Source organism: Cyprinodon variegatus, unplaced genomic scaffold (assembly GCF_000732505.1).
Source record: "Cyprinodon variegatus isolate N-32 unplaced genomic scaffold, C_variegatus-1.0 Scaffold127, whole genome shotgun sequence".
NCBI classification, from domain to species: Eukaryota; Metazoa; Chordata; class Actinopteri; order Cyprinodontiformes; family Cyprinodontidae; genus Cyprinodon; species Cyprinodon variegatus.
In genome coordinates, this window is record NW_015150580.1 from 325,150 (window position 1) to 351,830 (window position 26,681).

The 26,681-nt window shown below is 36.5% G+C and overlaps 1 protein-coding gene across 3 annotated transcripts; it reads right to left on the bottom strand.

Moving 5' to 3' along the window:
- Positions 1–274: 274 nt before the first annotated feature.
- Positions 275–22,349, bottom strand: LOC107085528 (chromosome unknown open reading frame, human C10orf90). Of its 3 annotated transcripts, none has more exons than XM_015375889.1 (9): positions 22,147–22,349; positions 21,384–22,065; positions 17,881–17,944; positions 11,879–11,964; positions 6,190–7,453; positions 5,123–5,275; positions 4,722–4,846; positions 2,048–2,225; positions 275–541 (listed from the first exon to the last, which is right to left on the bottom strand). In XM_015375889.1, exons 2-9 carry the CDS (start codon positions 21,933–21,935, stop codon positions 450–452), a joined length of 2,514 nt encoding a protein of 837 aa, XP_015231375.1. In that variant the 5' UTR covers positions 21,936–22,065; positions 22,147–22,349; the 3' UTR covers positions 275–449. The 3 variants fall into 3 exon arrangements, with proteins under 3 accessions (XP_015231375.1, XP_015231376.1, XP_015231377.1); XM_015375890.1 differs by having other exon boundaries at positions 21,384–21,995; positions 22,147–22,348; XM_015375891.1 differs by lacking the exon at positions 4,722–4,846 and having other exon boundaries at positions 276–541; positions 22,147–22,348.
- Positions 22,350–26,681: the final 4,332 nt, after the last annotated feature.

The following is a 26,681-nucleotide window of genomic DNA, read 5'->3' on the forward strand; positions in this document are numbered from 1 at the left end:
TGAGGGTGGATTATAGTCTTTAAAACTAATGTGCATAAATCAATGCATTCCAAAACATATTAGAACATTATGAAGAAATTGCATTTTAGATAATGTAGTTGTGAATTATAAAAGGTGCCCATATTTTCCTCCTGTCCTCCTCAATATCCTACATACTGAACATTTTTTTTTAATTCTGTGGGCATTTCTGTACAAAAAACAAAAGATTAGTTTTTATTTCCAAATGGTTGGACAAATGTGTTTAATCTTCTATGGATTACTATGGGAAGTACTTGTGCAGGATATTTCAAACACTGACTCAAAGAATCAAGAGAGAACAAAACTGTTTATTGGCAGCACAGGTTTCTGACAGATGAACCCAAGCAGGATACTGTGCAAGGAGCAGCAGGCCTTCAAATGCATAGACAGCAGCAGAAAAGGTAATATGGATGAGCGCATCAGTTAGCCTGTCAGGGAACAGCAGGAGCTGCAACTCGCCGCTTGGATCTGGACTGGACGTCTCTCTGGGAAATACCTCTGTCTGTGGGTCTGAAAAGGTTACCTGGAAAAATATTGACTCTATTACCAGCGGTGAATAAAAGTACCGGTAGTCAATCAATAAAGATTGTCCTAGTGTCGAAACTTCAGGGAAATGTCAGGATTTTCACAGAAAAAAAAAAAAATCTAACCAAGAATTAAAAAAAAATGTTCTGTTGGTTTCCCAAGAATAAAATCATAAAACATCTTGCCTTTTGCATACATCAAACCACCATGTAAAAACCTGCAGACACAACTATCCTCACTCCTTCCTAGCTGTAGTTTCCTGTTTTGGGCAGAAGAGGGCAGAGACAGATATAAAGAAAGCATCATTTCTATGAAGCCGGAAACTTTGAGAGCTCATTCAGAGGTGACCTTAAACTTAGTCCTACTGTGTCTCTGGTTGTGCAAAGTTGTTTGAATTGATGGCTTTTCTATCTCATTTTAGTTGAGTTTTACTTGATTTGGTCACAGGGTGTAATTGCTGAATCATACTGTAAAACCTTGGATTTAGAGTCCTGACTCTTTTTAGAAAATGTCACAGAATGATGTAGAATATGGTGGAAGCATGTGGGGATAAAACTAAACTCTTAGTGAGGCACTTCACAGGAAAACTAGACCGATGTAGCACAGCATGAGGGATAAAATAAACATTTATGTCAATTTATCTCCCAGATGTCCTGGTGTCCCTTAGGTTAATCCAGTTTCTTTCATGGATGGAAGGTCTGCTCTTAAGGTTCTTGGTTTGAAAAATCTGAAGACCGTGAAGGAGCCTAAGGTTAGGACAATTTGATCTGTGGGATAAAAATCTAGGACTCAGATTTGAAATGTAAAGATTTTTCCAGGATAAAAGCATTCCACTGAATAAAAGTTTTAATGACAAACATTTGGTTTTGAACTTTACAATACCTTCTGCTTCAGCCTTTTTTCTTTAATCGTTTGAAAAATGAAGTAGGTAACCATTATGTTTTGCCTGATTTTGCTGCAGAAAGCTTTCATCTAAGCAGAAAAATAAATCAACAGACTAAAAAGCCACAAAATTATGCCCTAGTTTTAAAAAGCAAATATGTTATTATTTATTTATTTTATTCATTTTTTAAGGATGCATTGTTTTTTCCATACTGAAAAGTTAATGTTAAGAAGTGATCCAATCTATCCAACTAGCTAAAGGGGGAAGAAGAGAAAAAAAAGATTCAAATTTCGACAATGATTAGGGAACACATACATATCTCTATGTTTACCTGTATGCTTTTATTTCCATATTTGCTATGCTGTTGGCCGTCCAGAATTTCCTAACTGTGGGATATCTCTATTTCAATCCATTTTTCTTCTGTTCAGTTAGATTATTCCCTCCCAGCATTCAGTAAAGAGTAACAGTGTCTCTGTGAGACCGAGAGAACAAGATTGGTCGACAGCTATTCTCTCAGCTCTTTGTTCTAAATCTGCATGAGGGTGATTAGTGATGTGGCATATGGCCATTGCAGCTGCAAAGGGACAATGGTCAGCAGAATGGTTTAGAGAGGGGCCTTACCATTCAAAGAGGTAGGCCCTGTGCTGCTGTTGGCCCTTAGCTGTCTGAGCTGATCTCCTCTTAACTCCAGCCTCCCCGCTCCTGACCGCTCCCTCCTCTCCTGCACCTTGCGTTCCAGTGCTTGTACTCTTTCCTGGGAGCGGCTGATGAATTCTGGTCTGAACCTTTTCAGTGCTCGCTGCCAAAGACACAAACACATTCCTCTCTTTGACAAACCAGTTACACAGCTCCCAAGCATCCCAAAGGTAACTGAAAATAGGATTCAGGTGTTTCCTGACATCAGAGTGGTTTTGTTCCAGATTAACTTTCATCCTAGTTATAAAGTAATCTTTTTTTTTTTCTGTGCATCTGAAGAGAGCATATCGGTTTAAAAAAACAACATTCAAAATAGGTTCAGGTTTAATAATAGGTGGATATCTTGTACCAAAGGCTGCAAATCTTTCCTTTTATTTAAAGAGATGCATTAACTGAGTGGAACAATCCCTCACTAGAAAATAATGGTGAAAATCGTCAGCATCAATATAATCCCTAAAATCGTTACTACAATGGTTGCAATGGATCCCTTTTTCTGAAATGATGCATCACAGAAGCTTCTATTAGTAATTGAGGACTCCCTGTTCTTCAGAGGGAACATTTTTTCACACATTTTGTCACAAACCACAAAGTGTTTTGTTTATTTATTCCTATGGACTAAAATAGAAATACACATAATCATAAAGTGAAAGAAAATAAAATGTACCATTTTAAAATCGTTCAGACTTTTCCAAAAAGTTTGCAATGCATTTAAGTACAGCCCCCTTTATTTCGATACCCTTAACAACATTATGAAGATAAAGGAATGCAGCACACAGATTAATTATCAGAGAAGTTCAATGCAAGATTTGTTATTAAACAACAGGTCCCAATCTTTGAATATCTTTTGGATCACTGTTTAGTCCAATCTATTGTTGGCTAAATGGGAAAGTGTGGCACAACAATAGAGCTACAAAGACATAGTTGTTTATCTACAGTGGCAGGCCTGGCAAAGGGCAAAAAACAGGTCATTGACAAAGAGAAGAACCCCACAGCTGCACATGAGGAGCTGCAGTGATACTCAGCTCAGGAGGGATGGTCTGATGATAGAACATCTATGAAATCAGCTCTTCAGGTAAGATAAATAACACAGATGAAAGAAAATAAAAAAATGATATAAGGGACACAGTTAACACTGAGCTTGGATCTGCTGGAGGCTACTTCCTGTTAAGAGGGACCTTTTCTTCTCCACTGTTGCTACATGCATGCTCAGTGTGAGGGATTGCTGAAAAGTCAACAACGAAAATCATCGCCGCAGGCTCATCCAGCAGAAGGCTGTATTTCAGATCAATGACGGGATGCAATTAACTGGTTTTCCTTAACCAATCAGATTGTATTGTCCCCCTAAAGGCCCTGAGATGACATGTGTTGTAAAATGAACTAAACTTAAAGTTAAAATATATAGTATGGAGAGCTCTGGTAAGATGTGACCAGAATTTATATATTTTATTATTTTGTTGTTATTTTTATTTTTTGCTGCTACATTGAGGATACAACTAGAAGTGGAGAATTAAAAGCACTACGGTGATGGTAGTAGAAATCTGTGTGAATTTTTTTTTGGTCATAGTTTATAAAAAGCTAAAAGTATCTATACTAAACCTTAGGCCTTAAAAAAAAATCTGAGGCTTCAGAGGACTTGCAACTACAGCTGGAGGTTTACTTTCTAGTAGGACAACAAACCTTACATGCTTATTAAAAGCTTTCTGATGTGTTGGATTGGCCTAGTCAAAGTCAAATTTAGCTTCAACTGTCATTTTAGGATAGACAAAAGGTTCAGACATGACTGATAACAGAGTGACAAAAGATTGTTCTTCAGAGTATTGAGTCAGGACCACTGAATATAAATGGATGCCACATCTTTCAGGGTTTTTTTATAAAGAGATTTAAATAAATGTATTTATAAATAAAGCTAAGTAAACATTGTGGTTAGTAAACACAGATATTACAACATGAGCAACGGCAAGTATGACAAACAAGACTAGAAAATTAATGGTTTTAATGTTTTTAAATATCACACACCAAGAGGAGAAGGATGGTACAGAAGAGGATTAGGGCCACTGAAAAAATTAAAATAAGTTAACTGATTATTACATTTTATTCTGACTTTTTTTTCCTCAGAATTCTCACTTTAATCTCAGAATTCTGACTTTTTTCTGAGAATTTTGCCTTTTTTTTTCAGAATTCTGACCTTAATCTCAGAATTCAGACTTTTTTTTTCTTTTTCAGAATTCTCACTTTAATCTTAGAGCTCTGACTTTTTTCCCGGAATTCTGACTTTAATCTCAGAATTTTGGATCTTAATGTAGATGGAAACAATGAAGGAAGAGATATGTAGGATAAAGAAAATCTGGATATAACATTACAGTGTCACAGACTTTATTTCAGGTGCAATAAATCATTTATTCATCTTTATTTAAAGGACATTACCAAAAAGCTTAAAATGTTATTTGGATAAACATCAGAAACAAAAGTTACAGATTTTAAATAGAAAGTTTCCACTCAATATAAACTACAGAACAAGATTCATGTGTTTTTACTAACAAAGAAAACCATCCCACATTCTTCTGTTCCATTTATTTATCCATTCATAAAGTGAACTCACCTGAAGGGAGGCACACTCAGCTGACCTTTCCAGGTTTGGTCCCAGTGGAATAAACTCAGCATGCGGCTGCCTGTGATACCGAGCTTCACCTTTATTACCATTTATATATTTTCCCTCATCCATTACTTCCAAGAGAGAAAGAGGAAAAGAAAAAAAAAAGTCAAACAGTTTTGTGTTTCATTTACACCTTGCTTGGCTTCGCATGCCTGAGTGCTGTGCTCCCCAGGCCTGCTGGAACATATTACTTCTCAGCACTCTGGGTGAGAGGGAGCAAAATCTCCTTGTAACCCAACTGATTCAATCAAACAGTGTTGAACCTGCAACTTTTTTCATGAGGTGAGAAATGCTACGAGTTAAAACATTTCCCCGACACATTTAGTGACAGAGGTGTGAAATATTACCAGCATTTCCCTGGGGAGAAGCCGGGGAGCCCCTCTCTGAACCTCTCGGTGTTTTCTTCTTCTGACTAAGCTGCCTCTGGAGTTTGATGTTTGCTATAATCGCAGCAGCGTTGAGGGCGAGCACCTCCTCTTGAGACTGATGGGAGTCAGGATCTAAAGAAAGCAAGAGGACTCTGATGTTAGCAAAAAGTGGGTGAAAACAGTGAGGCCTGCTGTTATTGAACGCAACATGGTGACTTTGATGGGATTGTTTCTTTTTTTTTTTTATTCAGCTTCATTCTGTGACCGACTGAATCAAATACTGAATTTAAATTACCCCGCCTCTGGCCTTATAATTAATTGTCCACACTCTTAATGAATGTGATTAGAGGGTGTTTAATAATTTCATGCAGGGCTAAGATAAATGAAGAGGCATGCTTGCAAAGCAGAAAACTGCCTCCTTGCATTATTTCTTCTGGGTATGTACAGTTTGATGCGGCTGTTTATTTTAGCAACTTCAAACAAGTTTTAATTGTTTCTGAACCATATAAAAACTCCTCTAATTTCAGATGTTAAGCCACGGTTAAATCACAAGATGGAGAGATACAAGACTTGCTTGATAAACAATGTGCTTATATGTAGCAAAGAAATAAAATATATAGGACATAGCTTGAATAGAGACTGTGATTTTACTAATAATGTTTTTTTTCCTTTAACCACATTTTAGACAGAAACATTTTCAGTTTTTTTAATGGCAAAAAAAGTGTGTGAGGCAAATAATGTCTATATGAGAAGGCTTATTTGCACATATACCACTTGATATTCTGATGTTTACCTGGTAAGAGCGTTAGATGCTCTCAATGCAACAAATAGAAGGATATTTTTATAACAATCTGATAATCAGCAAGACATCAAAGCTTTGGGACTATACAGATGGAGCGTAATAAGTTGAAGCTAAAAGGCAGAAACAGTAAAAAAAAAAAAGAAAAGTATATTTAGACACTTCAGTGCTTTGAAAATATAGATCAAAGACAGATGGAGCTTGTATGTTGACAGGAACACTGTCAAAGTGGGACAGAGAAACCTACCCGGGGCCTTGATGAGAGTAAGACTCGGCGAAGCTCTGCGCCTTCCATCCGCTGATGGCGTCGAGTCTATCTCGTCTCTGTTTGGTGTCAGAGTGTCAGCCGCCATGGGCTGACCCGCCTCCTTCACTGATTTTCCAGAGCTGATGGGAAGGTGGTTAAAGTGCATGTGGTTGGGAGAGGTTTCCTGTGAAGGCCTGGAGCTTTGTCTCCAGTAGGATGATTGTTCATCACTTTCTTTGCTTTGATCCGAGTGTACAATCAAACTACCATAGCTGCTCATGGGTCTTTGCAACCTCCGAGATCTTTGTCCGGCAGCGCCTGGAGCTGGCTCTAAGGGAGGAGATGCAATGGCCGGAGGGTTGCTAAGAAAAAAATTTAGAGTAGATCTGTGCAGGGTCTCATTTTTCTTTGCGTTTGGAGTGTTTGGGGTTGTAACTGCACTTGGTGAGGAGTTTAATAGATAAGGAGGTACTTTACTGTTCAGTGTGCTGTTATTCTTATACAGTCCTTCGGTGTAACTGTGCCTGTGCTCTGGATTCCTTATCTTGTCTGTGCTGTAAGTCTCCTTATGCTCAGTCACTTTGATGATGGTGGCCTTTCTTCTGCGAACCACTGTGTCCAAAGCATTGCCAGACGGAGGCGTTCCAGGTCGACCGGTGCTTGGAGAACCGTTTGATACCACTCTCTGCTCTGTCACTTTGACTATAGTAGCTTTCCTTTGCACCCGTACTTGCCTTGAGTCTGGGTCCATGGACTGTTGATCTGGTGGGGAAGGAGACAGTGACTTCATGGATCGGGATCCAGGCAAACTCGCTGATCTGCTCACTTTTTTAGAAGAGATGGTGATAGAAGAGAAGCCAGCTTTGTTTTGTGGGATGAGAGTCGTTACAGGGGAACTTGTCTGTATGTGTGAAGATTCAGAGCTGCTATTAGTCCCATAAAATACGGTGGCCTTTAAAGGCTGAACACTGCTCGTTCTTTGCAAAGGTGTATGGGGCTTCTGTGTCTTTACAGCATTTGCTCCTTGCAGCAAACTATAATGACCAGCTGGATCAGCAGAAGCCCTCCGATGCAAAGGTGAATGGTTCACAGACTGTGTGCTTGTAGTTGTCATCAAACGGGGCTCCTCTCTGAGCCCTCTGCAGATCTCATTGGAATCATTGCCTCCAAGATGACCTGACACCCTGTTAGGCTTCCAGCCTGTTGTCATAGAAGGCCAGCCGACAGCTTGGTTCCCCTCCTTAGCAGGAGAGTTCTCAGGCCCCTATGAAAAAAAATAAGAATACAGTACCTTGAAAAAGCATTCACATACTACAATCTATAATCACAAACTAAAATGTATTTACTGAACCTGTATATTGTAACAGTATAAATTTGAAAGTGTGCAGTACAGTTATATTCTAACCCCTAGTGGTGATATTTGGTTGAAATATCTTTCATTGCAGTTTTTAATGCAAATAATGCATTATCTTCCAGGTATATTACTATTGTTTTAAACAGCTGAAATCTTTACCCATTCTTCATATCAAAAAGTAGCTAAATCAATTTTCTCATCATTATTTTGGCCTCTACTCCATTCTGTTTTCCTCACAACTTATGACAAACTGCTAATGGCACTTCTTATGGCATTTGTTGAACAATGCCTTCAACACTCTTGGATAGAGGTCAAATTTGTGGATTGCAGGACTCTATTGTTGATTAATGCTCTCTTCGTCTGGACTGTCTGTTTTGGAGGACGACCGTATCTTGGCAGGTTTTCTGTTGTGCCATATTCTCTCCATTTTCAGATGATAGATTGAACAATGATCTGATAAACGTTGAAAGCTTTGGATTTGGTTTTATAGTCGATCACAGTTTAAAATTCCACAACTGTCTCCCTCACTTGCCTTTATTGTCTTTATGATGAGTTTTGCTCACTAATGTTTAAATGTTCTTTTTTAAAACTTATGTATTATTTCTCTTGAACTTTATAAATATGCAATACCTTCTGTTGATCGGTCTTAAATTAAAAGGTTTGTGATAAAACATGACAAAACATGGAAACTTAAAAAAATTACGGATCATTTTGCAAAAAAAAAACATGTTATTATAGGGTAAGATAGATTTGGTTTGGCACTCTCACCTAAAGAAGCAAATACAAAAGAAGTACAATATCAAATATTAAAAACCTGTCATGTTTTCAGCTGTGGAATTCGATTGTGTCTGTTTTGTTCTTTCTGGTGTCAGGTGACCCACCACATGCTTGACACAGGGACTGCCCCAGCAGCAATGGAAGGAGCAACAGCCAAAGCAGCATACAGCGTGACTTATCCCTCACCGAATAACAATGGGACTTTTTCCCCAACAGGAACTGAGAGGCAAAAAGCAACACATCCTGTCTCTGGGCATCAGTATTCTGATGGTATTTTGAGAGCTTTAAAGAAACACATAAATATGTCTCAAACATAACCAGCAATAAGGATTAATATATAGCATCTTAATAAATAGCATTAAGCTGTTCCTCAATTGAAAGGATGCATTTCCTGTGCTGATTTTTAAGAAACTTTGGAAAGTGGAGCATTGTTGGAAGAACTGGTTAAATTAGAGTCTGTGCCTGCAGCATTTTACTGCAAGTTCCAGGTGGAGGACTTATGGAAATATTCAAGATTACAGTCAGTGAAGAAGCATAGGAGGTGTGAGGTCTGGCTGGAGGAGAAAAAAACTCTTTATTACATTACTTCAGGCAGGTTGAATTCCTGGGAGAAAATGCAGAAGCCTCTTATTTTGTCGTGCGAAAATAAAATTTCTGACCCACAGCTTCTGTGAATGTTGACTTTATACCTAAAGCAGCCGTAGCCGTTCCTCTGCAGAACAATTTAGCAGCTATAGGCAGGGAGCTTCACCATGCACACAGATTAGTCAAACACTGTTTTACCTCATTTACCTTCAGATAGAGTGACATCCTTTTTTGTACAGGCTTTCTCTATAGACATAGAGTGGCTAGAAGCCCTCAGAAGAAGAGTACACTGCTGTCAGATGTACAGCTCTAATCAGACAATGTGTTCACTAAGTTAAAGCAGATATTGACATACTCTAATTAAAGACTTCATATTTTTTACTGCTTTCTAACTGCCTCTTCAGACAGACAAGATATTCTCGTTTCAGACTAACTGAAATCATTGCCACTGCTAAGTGCAAAATTAATATCAAGTTTTTTTTTGTTTTGTTTTTTTTACTTCCTTAAAAGTCAGAATTTGGTATATCTTTTTTTTTGGTACTTGTTAGAATTGAATTACCTTTTTTGCTGTAATATTTGTTATGTGCCAGTATTCTCTATTATTCAACATTTTGAGTACAATTAATTTTGGCTCATTCTGTCATCTCAACAGAACAGGCGTTACAAGGTTAGGTTTAAGTTCAGATTCTGTGGTGTGTTACTTGCTCCTTAGAAAACTTGTACATTATTAATCGATTATTGGAATGATCAACTAATTTATTGATTGATAAATCATTGAGTGGTGTGTAGAGACTCTGAATCATACTTTTAGCTCACAGAGCAACGCACGTAGAGCAGTAATTATCCAAAAATTGCCAAAAAGACATAAATATTGTTTATTTAAGATATATTTTTTATTGTAAATATGCTCTACCCAGAACTCCTGAAGTGGAAAAGTTTTAGTTTCATGTGGTTTAATTTTGTAAAAAAAAATCTTTCTTAAGGATCGTTTTGCCATCCAATTACATCTAATTACAATTGCTAATCGATTAATCGACACATTAATCCTAATAAAGAACAATCTTTGTGTCCATAAAGTTTATTAAAACAAATAAAAGAATAATTATTATTTCAGACTCAAAATATCTCAACATTAAGAACAGTGGTGTTACATGGCCTATTTTAGGAAGACGAGCCTCCCCAAAATGATTCTCAAGCTTCAGACAAATAATATGTGGTTTTTAATTTAATCTGTATGTTTTTTTTTAAATTTTGTTATTAAAAATACCTCTTCCAATATAATGTGATCTGAATAGTTATATAAACTATCGTTATTTACTCAAATATCTTCATATCTTCGGTCCAGTTTCTAATCATGTCTGAGGAAGTATTTGCACTATTACTGTTTTCTTTTTTTCTTTTGCATGTTTGTCAAACTTAAGTGTTTCAGAAAATCCAACCAATTTAGTATTTCTCAAAAACAACACCAGTAAACATTAAATACAGTTTTTCATTTAAGGTGGGGAAAAATATATATTCTTCTCACACTTATTTTTTCAACCATCGTATGTGTATAATAAAAATTAGGCTACCTTAATGTTACTTTAATTAAAGTAATAAAAAAAGTTTTTTCAGGATTTGAAATTACATTTATATGGCTCACATTTGGGTTGCAAAATGTAATCTGTGCAACGTTTAACACTGTGTTGTGTGATAATCCATGCAGTTAGTCTTTATGTTGATCATTTAGTTTTAAGATATTGTGAAGGGACAGAAGGAGAGGCTGAGGGACAAACAGATCAACATACATACTCCCTTCACTAGTGTCTGCATTATCGAATGGTTTCTTAAAACATTTACAAAATAGGTATTTCTTTTAAATCTGCTCAAGTAGTGGGAAAGCAACTTCTTAGTTTTTGTTAGTGGTTTGAAAAAGAGTTTTTTTCCAGCCTTGACATTCGTCATCGTGTGCATCTCTGAGGGCTTATCCTCAAAACCTAGTGATGCATCTAAATAACCATCTTGTATTCTGTGCTGTTCTGTGCATTTCTGTGTGACATGAGCAATTTCCTTCCTTGGCAAATTAAAAATGCAGCCTGTTTGCAGGACCTGGAATAAATGTATGCAGGTCTAGAACTGCATTTTAATAATGGCATCAATTGGACCCACCACCACGTACAGCTGCTGCAACTGGGCAGGAACTCTTTATAGAGGTGTGTGCATTGAGGAGCAATAGCCTCTATAAATGGAATGGCTACTGCTGCACTATGCAGCATGAAGCACAGAGATGAAAGAAATCCTCAGGTTTCTACACTTATTAGGTCAAATCTTTCCTAAATGAAAAAGCAACTATTTTTCTTAGAAATTTCTCTTTTCATAGTAAACTGGACCATAATGATCCAGGCTGTTTGTATTCAAAAGCATAGCCCTAAATAGGCAATTTTGTTGTACACTAACAAAATTATAAAATATAATATCTGGGAAGTTTTCTTTTTATTAAAGTTAATCTGCCAGAACATTTCTATAGTTTGAATCTTATTGTTAATAGATACTCTTATGACAAAAATCTGAATCTCATTTTGCCAATTTCTTGAAAATACTGCCTGTTCCCTACTAGTGCTATAAAAAAATAATAATAATAACTATGAAAAAATAATTGGGCATTAAATTATTATTTGGGCATTTTTTTGATGGGCTAGTGTCTACAATTTCAAGAAAGGTCAAAGACAGATAGGTCATACTTAAAAAATAGTAACAACTATTGTTTAAAAGAAAACTATACTTAGTGTTTGAATGTCTCAATAATTAGCACTGAATCTATCCATATTTGGAAATTTCATCCAAGCACTGAAAGTACAATACAGCCTTAAATTTAAGATCAAATAATTCGCTCAGACTTCCTAACACTTGAATTTACCTGGTAATTACTGCTGTATTTAATTTTAATCTTCTTGATAAAGCTTAGCTGATAGTTTTATAAATCAGCCAGATTACCTTGTTAAAAGCAGAGCCTCGATCCAGAGTAATCCTCGTCTTCACACACGGGACACTGGGGCTGGTGTGACTTCTCTCTGCCTCTGCTGTATCAAGGCAAAACAAACAGATTACTGGTAAGACAGGATGTCTTTTTCTCCTCGGCACATAAAAACACACACACAAACCCATGCATTTTTCAGCAATCCTCTGATGACTCTAAGGAAATGTTGACACTGTCAATAATTCACATAGGCACAGAAAGGTGAGTCTGGCACCGCTTTGGAGTCACTGTCCTGCTTCCTCAAAGAGATGACAGGATTTGTGTGACTGATACCTGATTGCCATCCCTTTCAGCTTGCATGGCTGTATTTCCACTTGCTGCTGTTACCATAGTGACAGGCCCTCACTGTGGGATAACCCTTAGTTATTGCACGTTTAATCGGCTGTGTTTTCCATTTAAAGAGAGAAAACGAGAGACAAGCTGAAATTTGCAGCACTTCACTGTGAAACTGCAGCTGGAGAATAAATGACCCAGGCTTTTCTATTTAACCACATTTCTATTAGTTAAAAAAAAAACATTCCTTCAGTAATTTATTCAATATTCCTCCCATTTACTCACTGAAATCAAACAGTTTTAAACCTTCTGCTAGCTCATCATCTAGTACAAACGTCTAATAGACCATAAAGACTCAAGCATATACCCTCTAAATCCCTATCAACACCCTTTTTGGCCATGATATCTCAAATATATTCACATAAATACTACATGAAAGTACACACAAATACCTCCAAACTTAACTCCTTAGAATTAAATTCTTTCCTGTTTGGGAAATGTGACTCTTACCGAGTGACAGAGCGCACAGTCTGAGTACGACTGTTTCTATGAAACAAAACATGAAAGGAGATATTTGTAAAAGGCATAAAAGATGGCAGTTGTCTTACTTTTTAAATTCTTTATTTTCAGCTTTAAATGTTCCACTGGCCAACTTTCAAATTTGTCCAATGCTGCTGGCTGCTAGAGCTACAATTGCTGGCCTCTCTGTCTGATAGCATAAAATAAATCTGTAAAGTCCTCACCCCCCTGAACTGCACACACCATGATGATTGTTTGTGTTTTTGTATTAACCTTTTTTGTATTGAGTTGCTAATCATCCCCTAAAAGACACACAGATGATCAGTTTTAACTTACTGGGCTGAGATTATTTAAGAATTGTCCTTGTCTCAAAAGGTTTCCAGGACCCACAAGGCCCACAACATCACAGATCCTCTGCAAACTTAATGTCACATTTATGCCCCAGAAAAGCAGAATTTAATGTATAGCTAATAAAAAATACAGAATGTCATATAAGATGGAGGGTTTGTTCAAAGAGCAGCAGAACCAGAAATGTGTGAAACCTTCATGTAGGGTGGAAAAGTAGTTCCAGGTTTCAGACTGATTGTGTTTCCAAAACGTTTAAATCTATTGTGTAATGTTTCAGCACCACATTTCGTTCCCCGCCTTTTTTTCTCCTTTCCCTTGTTTGTTGTTTAGGACCTCCTGCTTAATCTGGTTTCATCTCTAAACTCAAACTTTTCTTTACAGATATCTTATTTGGCTTTGTGTGTGTGTAGCTTCAACTCAATACTAAGCCTGATACCTAATTAGCTTTAAACTAATTCACAAATTCTTGTTTGTGACCAAAACATCTGTCAGTGGAACACAGCATTTACTGTGCCCTGTTGTTCTGCATTTCAATCGGGATCGATAGAAGGGCACTTCCCAAAAAGGTTTCAAAATCTTCCCTTACTAGAACTGAAGTACTTCTGGTAAAAAAAAAAAAACAAAACAAAAAAACTTTTGAATAGGAAAACATAAGTCGAATTGTTAAAGATTTTTCATGGCCATCCTAATTTTCACCACAATAAAAATCCTATAAACAAAAACAACATATGAACTGATTCATTATATTCTGCACCAGCCTGGTAATGAGCCATTCAGGTGGGTGTGTTATGAAAGGGAACTTTCCTGCAACTTTTAGACGTATTGTTATTGTTGAGTGGAGTTGATGATCCCTCAACAGACGAGTAGGATGGTCAAAGACCTCCAGCTCCTCACCAACATTAGTTAATGTAAGAGCTGGCTTACAAGTGGGCAGCAGATAATTTACACAGGGGGAGGCATACTTTTTGTATTATTGCATCGTGATTTTTATTTTTAATTTTTTTTTACATATTAATATGTTTCTGAACCACTTGCATATTCACTGCAGTCTGTAAATGTGGCTTTAAATAAGAAATGCACATGCAGCAGTACAGCGTTTTCCAACATTCATTGGTGTTTGGGATTTGGTCTTCTTTTGTTTGTTTTTGGTTTTTTTTAGTATTGTTAGTTATTTATGTTACTGTCGTCATTCTGCCCTTTCTGGACTTTTCCATTTAGAGTCATTCAAGTTATTTTCTAGTTATATTTAAGCACTGTTGTATTTCTTGGTTTCTCTCTGTTGCCACCTTGTCCCAGTGTCCTTTCACATAGCTCCCTTCTAAATAATTCTGTCCACACCTGCTCCCAATTAGTTGATTACTCCATTCATTCTTTTTTTTTGGCATATATACTCCTCCTGTGCAACCACTGTTTGCTGGATTCTCCTCTTTCCTTTGTTCGGTTTATTCCTCTCTAGTATCTCCTAGTTGTTGTTTCCTGGGTTTCTTGTTGATCAGTTCTGGATAATGGCCTCTGTGTTTTTTCTTCATTAAATTTTGCAAGAAATCATCTCTGGCTCCTCATCTTTGCATTTGGGTCCTCAACAAGTATCCACTAATACTGGCAGTAACAAAGGTCTTTCAAAGTTTTGTTAATTTCTCTTAGTTCATTGTTGTATCTACAATGATTCCATGCTAGTTTAGTCTGTAATGTTTGGTTGATAAGCTGTTCTAATGTTCTTTCTTTTTTTCCGCATAAAAAAAAAAATCATTCACTAGATCTGTTACACACATTAAGTTTTAAAAACATTTCCGTTTGACAAGGATCTTATCTCCACTTTTTCACAGAGAATTAAATATTTGTAGGGAGAGGATTCTACAACTCAGTTGACAGGGCATAATATTAATTGTTATTACTTTTTATATAGTTATATTTACTGTACAACACACGAAGAACTACTGAAATTATTTTCAGATTACACATAAATAGATTAATTAATTCCGCTGGGGAAAAGGAATTACTTTAGGGTTAGGATTCACTGGATGGTAACCTAATGAGCCTACTGGCACAATCTGAAGCCATTCTATGGGACTGATAACCGCTTATAACTGCCATTGATTGGGATGATAACATCCAAAGCTTGGCTGCAAACAGCCCTTTATTTACTGTGTAAAAGAAGACTGAATCAACATGAGGAGGGTCACATGAGATGATCCACAGGTTCTATATATTAGAATGTTTTTAGGCTTCATCCTCTCCTGCTGCCAGAAGATTTCTCCAAAGTGGATACATTAATTTAATACAGTTCAAGAAATAATCCCGTATAATATTTTCGATACGATACGATAACAGTGCTATGGCAAGCCGTTTTGATATTTACTAGTTCTCAATATGTATTCCTGATGTCTGAAAAAACACAAATTTTTCTTTGTATAAATGACCATTTTAGACAAAATGACATCCTCCACATCTAGAATAAACATTCTGGATGTCTTTAAATTAATTTCAGATCTCTATATTCCTAATATTACGCATCAGCATTTGCATTATTTTAACTATGAAAAAAAAAATTTCAGATATCATAAATACATTTTCAGTCAAGCAGATAAAGGTCAGAACAGCCCATTAAATTGTGTAAACATTTCTAGATATATAAAACTTAATTCTTATTAGTGTAATTTCAAATTTTTTTTTTTTTTACTTTCTAAAATTCAGTTTCTGCTACAAAAATGTAATTTAAAAAATATATCATTACAGTTAGATCTAGGAGTGTGATTTTTATCAGGAAGAATCTTATTTTAGTGATCTACAAATGGAATAACAGAAATGAGAGTGCATTTACCGTAATAAATGTAAAACGGCATGCCATAGTCCACTTCATATAATCTTATGCTTTAACTCGAGCAACAATCTCTTCCTTCTCCACCTTCCTCTCCTTTGAAGCTGTAGTGCTTTTTCTCTGTCTGTCTTTTTTATTTATTTATTAATTTTTTCATTTCTGCATTAAAATCTCTGGTTGCAGTGGGGTGAAATAGGCACTTCCTGTTGCCTTTTGTCATGGTGACTCCTTGAATCTGTGCTCCACTGATAATGGCTTTTCATACTTGTTGCACACGCACTTAACTCTGAGGGGACCTAGTGAAAATTGATTGAACTAACTGATATCAGCTGTAGTGAAACCGAACACTCAGATTTCCCAACTTTAGGCTAGATCAATTTGGAATTTCGGATTTGAATCTGAATTTGTTAAACCTGCTTTGTGAAACGGACCCATGTTCTTGTATTTTTAGACTGATAGATCTATGTTGGTAAACGGTGTCTGTGTTGTGGTCCAGCTCCATTTGAATTGATAATTCTTCCTCCCTCAGCTTCCCCGCTTTACTCCAGGCACAGCTGTTCAAATTTATTTAGTTTCATTGTCATTTTTCACTCTTATTTCAGCATTTAAGCTCTTGGTTTTCCATCATCATAGTTGGATCCTTCTGTTACGATGCTTCATGGATTGTTCTGTCTGTGATCGCATCTTGTATATTCTCATTATTTGACCTTTTAAACAATTCCGTTTTACCTCAGCGAGTCACTTCACTTCGGTCCTTTATAACCACATGATGACAGTGGTAAGACTGCTGCAGTGTCTGATGCAGCTCCTTGTTGCCAAACAGATAGATTGCTTTGATTTCTGCAGGCAGCATGAGCCCTGCCAGGATAATCTATGTATAAACAAGTTTGAGGTTGAAAGATCAAGCTTCAGATCAAACCTGGTGAGTGCTGCACTGCTGTGTTCAAGGATGAATGAGGCCCCTTTTCCAATCAGTCTGCATCTCCTCTTATCTTCCTGACTCCTGCCTTAATCCCCAAACTACCTCTTCTTGTTAGCTCTTTAGGCCTATTCAAGTCCCATTTACTTAGCCTAAAATGCTCTCTGAGTACTGTGGTTGATAATACAGGACTAGTTGCACATTACTTTTGTTATTTTAGAGGGATGCTTGATGATATGGACAGCTCCACTTAGGAAGGCTAATAAGAAGTGAGCAAGTTGCTTCCCTGCCAAGCAAGTCATGTAATTTTCATAAGATAAGGTAGAAAAAGGACCTAATTTCTGCCAGATGGATGCAAAGTAGTGTATTTGATTAAAAAGGAAAAAAAGCACAAAAAAGAGACGATCAATAATCTGGACACTGAAACCCATGAAACAGGGCCTAGATAAGAGACACATGGAGCATGAAGAACTAATATACAGTTCAGTGTGAAGGTGATTGCTGAGTGTGAAGCAAGTGAGGCAGTTGCCTGATGGGAAGACATTGAAAGGGGAGCAGGAAACATCAGAAAACTAATGGAATGAAATGGTATGTCAGAGCATTCAAGGCAAGGTGAGGGAAATGAAACTACTAAAACTAAACCACAAATAATGCCATCCTCTCTCAGTTTTTGTTGTTAGACTCCATTTGTTTTTTGTCATAGAACAAAACAAAAGTATTGATTGGAAGTTTTTTTCTTGAGGTTTCATGTTACTGGAATAGTTTGTGTAAAATGACTTGCTTTAGTCTGTCTAGTTCTATCTCAATGAGCCATGATGCCTTTAACAGCACTGATATATCCACTAACTGTTCATTTATCCGGTTTTCAGAGTAATCAATTTTATAATACCATCAGACGATAATGCTCCAAGATTGCCGTTTGATGCATCTAATGATCTTGCATATGTATTATTGATTCCTAGATAAGCCATCCTTCTCTAATTCTTTTTTCTACATTATGGCTTTTTGTCCTTGGCTGATTTATTCTGCCTCTTTAGGAAAAACCCACAATCCTGCAATGATACATCTGAATGTATACATACCTTTGTAAAAATGCATTTCTTTGTTCTTTTGGATTGCTGGAGTGATGGGTTGTTTCAGTTTAACCTAAGGGCAAAAAATGAAAAAAATGTTTGTGTTCTGTTAATATCAAGACAGTTTGACAGATTTAAAGATTTCAAAATAAGTCTTCTACAACTATTGATTAGGTAACATTTTTTGGTCGACTGGGTAGTTGGAAGACAAGGGGTTTGCTCAATCAAACCTCCTATATAGCACTGCAAATGATAGATTATGAAGACATATCTTAAACAGGTAATGCTGTGTTACCATTGATTTAGAATTGTGCATTTGCTCAGGAACTAAGCTCAGTCTCTGCCTTTTCAGCTTCAATCTGGTTATAAAGCTTTTGACAAAGCTTTAAGATTCTGCAGAGTTGGTGCATTTTAAAAGAGGCCTGTGTTCTGCTATCTCCCTGGGTAACTGAGACACTCTGCACTACAAATGGCCCTGTCTGGGAGTACTGTACTCTGCCTGGCCCAGAGCACCATCGCCTTCCCTACAGGACGCTTACCTTCAGAGTAGTAGAGCTTACATCGACTGACAAACATCAGAGAATTGCAACAACACAACCTGAGGAAATACTAGGGTATACAAGCTTCAAGTCTTTACAAAAGGCTGTTCTATTACATTTATGGGAATTGTAAAAGGCACAACATAGTTACTGATGATGCAGATCTAAGCTTCTGAAAAAAAGACATCCAAAGTACTTAAGGACAGAAAATAAAAGGCTGTAACTGAAAAGGTTGTGGTCATATGGACACAAAAAAATTACCTTTTTGCAAATATGTCACCTTTGACAATGTTTTGCACATGGCCTTTTTCATGAACTTACACTAAGTCTGAACACCAACATATTCCAAAAAAGATTATCTTGAAGCTATTAAACTATGTTAAATGCAAGCTCTATGACACCCAAAGTTATGATAGTTTGTTCATTAAATAAATGTCAATACATGTCTGAGATTGCTCTTTAGATAATGTTTTTCCACAAGAACTCAGTAATCCTGAGCACAAACTGCTTCCTCTGCTTTTATATATTACCTAGTGTTTTGGAACTGTGTCTCCACGAGTACATAAAAAAAAAGATTTTAATATTATGTCTGATCTGCCTCTAAAACATGTTTTTATAATCAGCGCCTGAAGACATCACATCGGGGGCTTTCTGTGAGGAGTAGTACAATGAGTGGATTATTCATCTGGCAAGTTCCTTCTGCCACAAATATAATCTTTGCCTCACCGCAGATTTGGGTAGTGAAATATTCTTTTAAAGTTCCAAAATTCATTGTTTTTATTTGTTTGTGCTTGTTTTGTTTTGTTTTTTTGCTCTAAGCACAAAAACTTATTCAGCATTATCTACTTTTCTGCAGGTACCAGGATTCAAAAGACTTGAACCGACAGGGTAATCAAACCAGTAAAAATTAAATCTCAAAGTCCAAATGAGTGTCAGGATGCGCCAAACATGATGAGGGAATAGGAAATAAAGTTCTCAGAGAGAGGTCAGTCGTCTGATTTGCGTGAAAACGAGAAATCCTCTCATCAATTGTAATCTTGTAGTTTAGAGGCAGCCAGAGCAGATGGATAGAAGGTAGCATAGTTAGAGGTTTTCCTTTTTTTTCAAACCTTTTTTACGACTTAAGCAAAGTATTTATAAATCCAAATCACACATGAAACCTTGGGTTGATATCTCAGGGGAAAAGAGAGAATATGTATTAATGCTTGATCTCTTCAGATACCTTTGCAATATATCTGTCGGAAAATAATTTGTCATGTATGTTGCTTTGTTTGTTTACCAATTTAGCCATACCTGTTAGTGGGATAACATGAGACAGTTCCATAAATGACTATTTCCAATATAACGGTTTTAGTTAAAGTTCAATTAATGAGTTTTCATATAGAAACCTCATTAATCTTCACAAAGAATGCAACCAGAGGTCACCTGGTTTAAATGTCAAATTTTAGGAAAAAACTTTGTCATCTTATCAAAGTTAATCTAATCTTTTTTTTTAAAGAAATACAATTAGGTAACCTCATAATTCTACACATGTGTGTGTTTAAAGAAGGGAGACAGAACAGAGGCTAAAGAGTTAATTCATATAAGCTCATCTAAGATAAGGTTTGTCAGTAGATTGGGAATATTAAGATGTTTTACAAGTTTTACATTGCCGCTTATCTTTTTGTATCTTTATGACTCATATGATTTAATTTAGGTTATTTATATTTCAAAGGCTTCGTTCAGGAGTTTATTACAGACAGCTGACTGGTCCAAAGTAACAAAGTGTTTAATGAGTTAGAAGTATTCAACTATGAATGTATGAACGTGTTTAATTTTTATGTCACCATCAGTCCTTACCCCTCTGTTGATTTTATTAGTTTAATTACTTACAAAATAAATTGTCTTTAATTTCTAAAGTATGTTAATCTTTATGTAGAAGAGAAAGAAAAAATACATTTTATTGCAACGACCAAAATAAGAATTTAAGTCTTATTGAAACCTGACTAAGAGCTTAGATTCACAGGTCACACAGGGCATTTCTTGTAATTGCTCACAATGTTTGCACACATTTCAGCAGGGATTTTGGCATTCTAAATCTTTTAGCTTTCATGGTTGCTGCAAAGCAACTTAAAGCTTTGTCTTTCTTTAAATCCTATTAAAAAAAAAAAGAAAAGAAACTGGGGTGAAAATTAGTAAAGTTGGAGAGAAGAGAACATGACAGAAGCCCAAACTCTGAATGATCGAGAGAAATTGTGCAGATAAGTGCTAAGGATTACTTTTATTTCGGCAGCTTCTTTTCTTCTTATTTGGTGAGATAGGAGCCCTGTTGCGCTGGGAAACTTTTCCTTTTTTCTTATCTTTTGTATTTTTATTAAGAGAAGATGGTTCTAATCTCTTATTTAGAAGTACCTGTCCTCATTTATTGTCCTTTAAAGCTATAAAGATATTGTGTACATTTATCAAAGAATAGAGCCTAAGTATTATGCATCCACTTCCTATCCTTACTGAGTGAATGAAGCATTTTTCTTCTTCTAATCATACTCTTTCATATATCATAGGTTTGTGGAGATATTATGTTTTTTACTCTGTCCTTTGGCGGTGTTTCAGTCTTTCCTAAAAAAATAAAAAGATTGGTATAAAAGAAACCAATATACAACATACACAAGAAGTAATGCACTGAAATCAGGCGTATCTAACATTACAACATGTAACAGATCGAATTGTATTTGATTCTAATCCTACAAAAACAAATATTCAATTAAATAAAATTGCACTGATAATAAGTGCTTTTTTGTTTATATTTTCATTTTACCACTAGGATTAAACTAACTAATGAATTAAAACTTTAGAATCTGCAGGAATCAGACATCTCTTCCCTCGATAGAGATGCTCAAAAATCAATCAATTCATTGAATGGTAGGAAAACGTATAAAGTGTACAGTAGTAAGAGGGATTTCATTGAATGTTATAGACATGTTTTGTGTTTCTTACTTGGCCAGAAGATGTGTCCATGTACTGGTTTTGGCTCCCGGTGTTCCCTACCACCATCACTCTTCTCTGGATTGGCAACCAACCAGTTTTAACTGAAGCCAGACAGCTGAGCTGAGCTTGCTCCTTTGATGGTGACTGCAAGATATGAACTTTATCCCAAACTCCCCTGTGCTCCTGAGAGGGAAAACACCCTGTTTGGAGGGACTCCTGGCTGCTGGGTGAGCTCCCACGTGAAGATGAGGCTGTGCTGAAGGAGGAAGAGCCTGTCTGTCTCCAGGCTCGTCCTGTCGACTGTCCCTCAAGAACAGGCATGGAAGCAGTCCGATCAAATGATGGTTCTTGAATTGGAGATATAACCTTGCTCTGCATTGTCCTCAGGTGCTCCAGCCAGACGTCCAGTTGACCTCCCTCAATGGCGCTCTGTGGCCGAGGTGCACGGGAGAAGCGAGGAGGCTCTTCTTCTGATATGAAGCTGTCCCAGTAGGACTCGTCCCCTGATCTCCTCCAGCCTGCAGCCCTCCTTCGGTGGGCAGCTGGACGGCGGAGAGTCATCTCTTGGTATTTCAAGTGACACCTCACCGGCAATTAAAGGCCTTTTTACACTCACACCACCTTAAGAAGCATGGAAGAATTCCTCATCAAGAATGATACAGGTCATCTTTCTTATTGATCTGTTGTGATGCTATCAGAAGGTTCAGGCAAAGAATAAGTGAATATGCAATACAATAACCAGCTTCCAAAAGATCATGTCGCTAATACTCACCAAATGCTGTCAAAATGTTCCTTTTCTACTCTACTCCAATTCTTCTCAGTGCAAAGGTCTTACGAGATAAACACTGTATGTCTTGGTGTAAACTAGGTGCTGGTGGGTACTGTCTCCAGTCAGGCATGTAGCAAAGTGAGAGATGCTTTGGCAAACAAAGGAGTTACTGAGCACAACAGCCGAAGAGCCAATAAGTGGTGAAAAGAGACAGACTGAGGGATGGGCTTGCTGGATAAAGAGATACAATTGTTGATGCAATGAATTATGGAAGATATTTACCTAAATGAGGGAAATCTGTAAAGTTCAGCTTTAAATACTACATTACAAAAAAAAAATCATTATGAACAGATAATGCTTATAAGAGGTGCTCACAAACCACTGCGCATTCCTAATAAGTAAATTATCAGTATTCTTCCATGACTTGCCTTCTGCGTCACAGATCCTCTTTAGTGAATCTGGTCTCGTGGTCGGTGTCTGATGATGAGCGTTTACCCTCAAGCCTCAATGTGAGCCGTGTGACTCCAGCGAGACCATCTTTAAATAGGCCAGTGTTTTCTTGGATAAGCAACTGTGACCCACATGATGTCCTGTAAGTGTGTGGAGACAGAAGAGTTTGGTCCAACCAATGTTTTTGTTTATCTAATTCCATTAGATGAAAGATCTGCATAGGGGCCTCTGAGAATGAATTCAGAGAAACTTGTTTGAGAGCTTTTAGAAGAAATCAACGCTCTATTGGGTTAATAAAGCAGCATGAGTTAAAATGACAAGACGGACAAATCATAATATACATATTTATATCTTTTAAATGCAAATATGATAAATTCCCTGGAGTGCGACAAGGTAGATTGGAAACTACTTTTATCCAACCCAAGAAGTTGAATACAATTATTTATTTGTCTACCTTTAATAAAATAAGGTATGTTAAGATCAATTTATACCATTTTAAATAATCCATGACACAGCAATAAAACCTTATTTGTCTGTTTTTATATGTTTCCACTGGTATTTGATTGATGTTTTAGTTTTGGGTGATTAGCATGCAGTAGTTAATGCTGGTAGGCATCCTTACCATTACCTTAATTTTAACCTCCCCTTTATAGATTCTCTGTCAGATTCAAGGTGGTGCTCTAGAAGATTCCAAAAAAGTTATAAAACAATCCACTGGACTTTGTTTCCAAGTTTGAAGACGTTTTGCTTCCCATCCAGGAAGCTTTTTCAATTAAAAACATGATCTAGAAGATTAGTAATACTTCAAAACTTCAGAAACTTCTTAAAACTTGTGTAATTTTAAAAGAAGTAACACCCTCTGGTGGAAAAACCCTACACAACAAGTGAGGAATTATCTATTCTGTAATCCAGAGTGAATTAAGATTAAAAAGTGTGGATCAGGTGCATGTTCTTTAAAGCACATACATTAACTACAGGAGAAAAATCCATTTTTGGTTCAGTATATAACAGATTCCATTTGTTTTTTTTTTGTTGTTTTTTTTCTTCTCTCCTAGCTTCATTTCACCACACCAGGAGGTGAGTATGGACATGGACAGAATGCCCCCTGATTCAGTGTTTGAGTTAAATATATAAACTATTGTCGGAAACAGATGCATCTTATAGAAAAAGGTAAGTTTAAGTTCAATAGACATATTTGTGTAAAAGGTTTTAATCCTTTTTAAATTATCACAGTAATTTGAAATTCAAGTAGGAAGACTGAAAGACTTTCCAAGGACCTTTCACAGTGTTTAGAGTCATATTTTCTATATCTTCTGTTTTAATTGGACTTTGGCTGCTTTTTACTGTTTGAGCTGCTGCATTTTTTTGCAGTATGAATTTAATTTGGCAAGTTTAAAACTTAATACATTATCTAGAGCACACCAAGCAATTGCAGATTGAAAAAGTTGAAGAGGGATATGCAAAAAAACCACCCAAAAAAATCACAAATAGACTTTACATTACAAAATAATCCCATTAGTCAGTTGGTCATCTGCCGTATGTAATGTTAACAACTCATAACTCTTTAGGAATTACTTCGATTGGAATAACAATGCTGATAGTCTTTAGAGTAACTTATTGGATTTCAGGGGGTTGAAGACCTTCACTAACTTTAGGGTGGCTTCATAGTTCTTCTGTAGTGTACTTTGTTGAAGCACCGGAGTATCTACAGCTGAGAGGCTTTAGGATGAGCCATGGACCCATGCAGGTTTTGGAAGACAGTAAAAAAAATGAGCAAAAATGCTATCACTGTTGTGCAATGTTTCTCAATCGATGCATAAAACTGCAGAGCAAGAGAGCTTTTTTAGTGAAATACAATCAGTGCACTAAGGACATTATCAATAATCTTTCATCCTAGCCACTATCAAACTTTATAAACATCATTCTCCTCTAACAAACATATAATGAGTTCACATCCCAGCTGGTAAAATCACAGTTTATTCCCATTTTTGTAAATTGTTTTTCGTTTTATAACATTTTGTGAACCATCCAATATGGTTGCACATTTAATTAATTTTTTTTTATTATTATTATGCACATTTCATTTCTACTTGTTTTTATCTGTACAATATTTCTATTTTTTTTTGTGGTGCTCTTTTCAATTACCTTAGGCTAATAAATGGTAAGTGATCTTTAGCAAGTGCTAGAAACCCCAAAGCCCTTTACCCAACACCATTTCAACACACTTCTACAAAATGAAAAAGGTAAACATGTGAGTAAATGTAGCCATGACTGTCCTGGGGCAGAAGCAAGACTGCCATGGCTACTGAACACCAACAGCAGACAAGGTGGGTGTCTGGCCAAAGGACATAATTATCTAAGACAGACGGAGAGAGGGCTCAATCTGGCAACCCTTAGGAATTTCCACACTGAAACAGTTAAGGATTATTCTATTCTATTTGTATGGTTGTGGCCTAATGCGATGGATGGATGGATGGATGGATGGATGGATGGATGGATGGATGGATGGATGGATGGATGTACAGTTAATTTACAGAAACCATAGATCAATCGGTCCCCCATAAAATCTGCCATTATTTATCAAGGTCAACATTAATTATAATTAGATGGAAAAAAAATTGCATTTCCTGGGAAAATTAGAAAACTTCAAAATACTTGGAAAAAAATCCCTCTAAAGAATCGATGAAACAAAAGTAACAGTAGAAAGAAGTGATTGTAAATAAGCAAAAACTACACTTAAAGAATAAAAAAAAACCAAACCACTAGCAATTTCCAGATTTTTGAAGAACGTAAAATTTTACACATTTTAGGAAAATCATAACCTTCACACTTAAGTTTCTAAGATCGAGCAAACTGCTCATAAATAAATAAAATTCCTCAATAATGCAAAGAATGTTAAAAATAAGCTTGGACTTGAGACAAACATTTATCTTGCACAGTTAAATTACTTAGGTATTTTGTTTCTTCAACAATTACTTTATTTTATAATTTCCCTTGAAGGGCTTACTCTCCTAGTGAATAATATCTACTGGATGTGTTCAAATAAAAAAAAAATTAAAAAACACTGTATAAATCCCAAAGGGAATAAAAGTTAAATGATACTGTCGGTATTTAACACTTTTCTGGGGAGGATGCTAGAAGAAACAGCTTTAATTTCCTGCTCCTCTCTCTTCTCCTTGCTCCTGCCCTCCATCTTCAGCGCTTCCTTCTCCAGTCAGTTGGTACTTTTTAAAATTATTATTAAAAATACTAAAAGTATTATTTCACCTTCTTCTAAAAAACATAATTTTGTATTTATGCAAAACCACAGAAAAACGCTTAAATCATTTTTCTTTTTTATAGTCCAACTCAGATGCTGCTTATATCTTTATATTTTATTTCAAGGGTGGCTTAAGACAAATCCAAGAATTCTAACCTATGCCCTGCATTTTTTTGTGTGTGTAAGCTCTTGAAGATTTGACTCCAATTGCAATCTGCACCTTAAAAATCTATCTAAAACTCTTAAATGGGCTATGTATTACAATCCTCTCAAGGCTGCATGGTGTTTGGGCATTTTATTCTACCACATTTCTTCCTTCCACTAAACCTTCTATTCACCTCCTTGGAAATCTTGGTATGGGTGCACTTAGCTTTAGGGGAGTGGCGGCCTAGTGGTTAGGGCATAGAGCTTGGAATCCTACCGCTCTGAGGTCGAGCCCCACTATCACAGACTGCCACTCTGGCTCTCTGAGCAAGACTGTTAACCCCACACTGCTCCCAGTGCGCTGCACAATGGCAGCCCACTGCTTCTTCTTCTTCTTCTTGTGAGGTTTTATGGAGATTGCCAAACTACTTAAAAGTGCATTACTACCATCAACTGATAAGGAGTTAAGCAAGGAAACATACTCACCCCCAGAAAAAAAAGTATGTATATTTCTTTCTTAACCCAACATAATAAATACTTTTACCCTCACAATTTCTAATTTATCTTCAAGTTATCGTCACTTTGCCAGTTTCTTATGGTCCTATTGGTTTTCCCATCATGCTTTCAACCATTTTACCAGTTTTAATCTCTAACTTCAAGATACTTTTCTGCAGCTTTCACTATT

Excerpts from the sequence above, each read along its gene's own strand:
- LOC107085528 (XM_015375889.1), bottom strand. The coding sequence starts at position 21,935 with ATGACTCTCCGCCGTCCAGCTGCCCACCGAAGGAGGGCTGCAGGCTGG. Across the intron at positions 7,454-11,878 it reads GAGGCTCTGCTTTTAACAAG|GGGCCTGAGAACTCTCCTGC; the intron begins GTAATCTGGCTG and ends TTTTTTTCATAG. Across the intron at positions 2,226-4,721 it reads CTGAGTGTGCCTCCCTTCAG|CGAGCACTGAAAAGGTTCAG; the intron begins GTGAGTTCACTT and ends TGTCTTTGGCAG.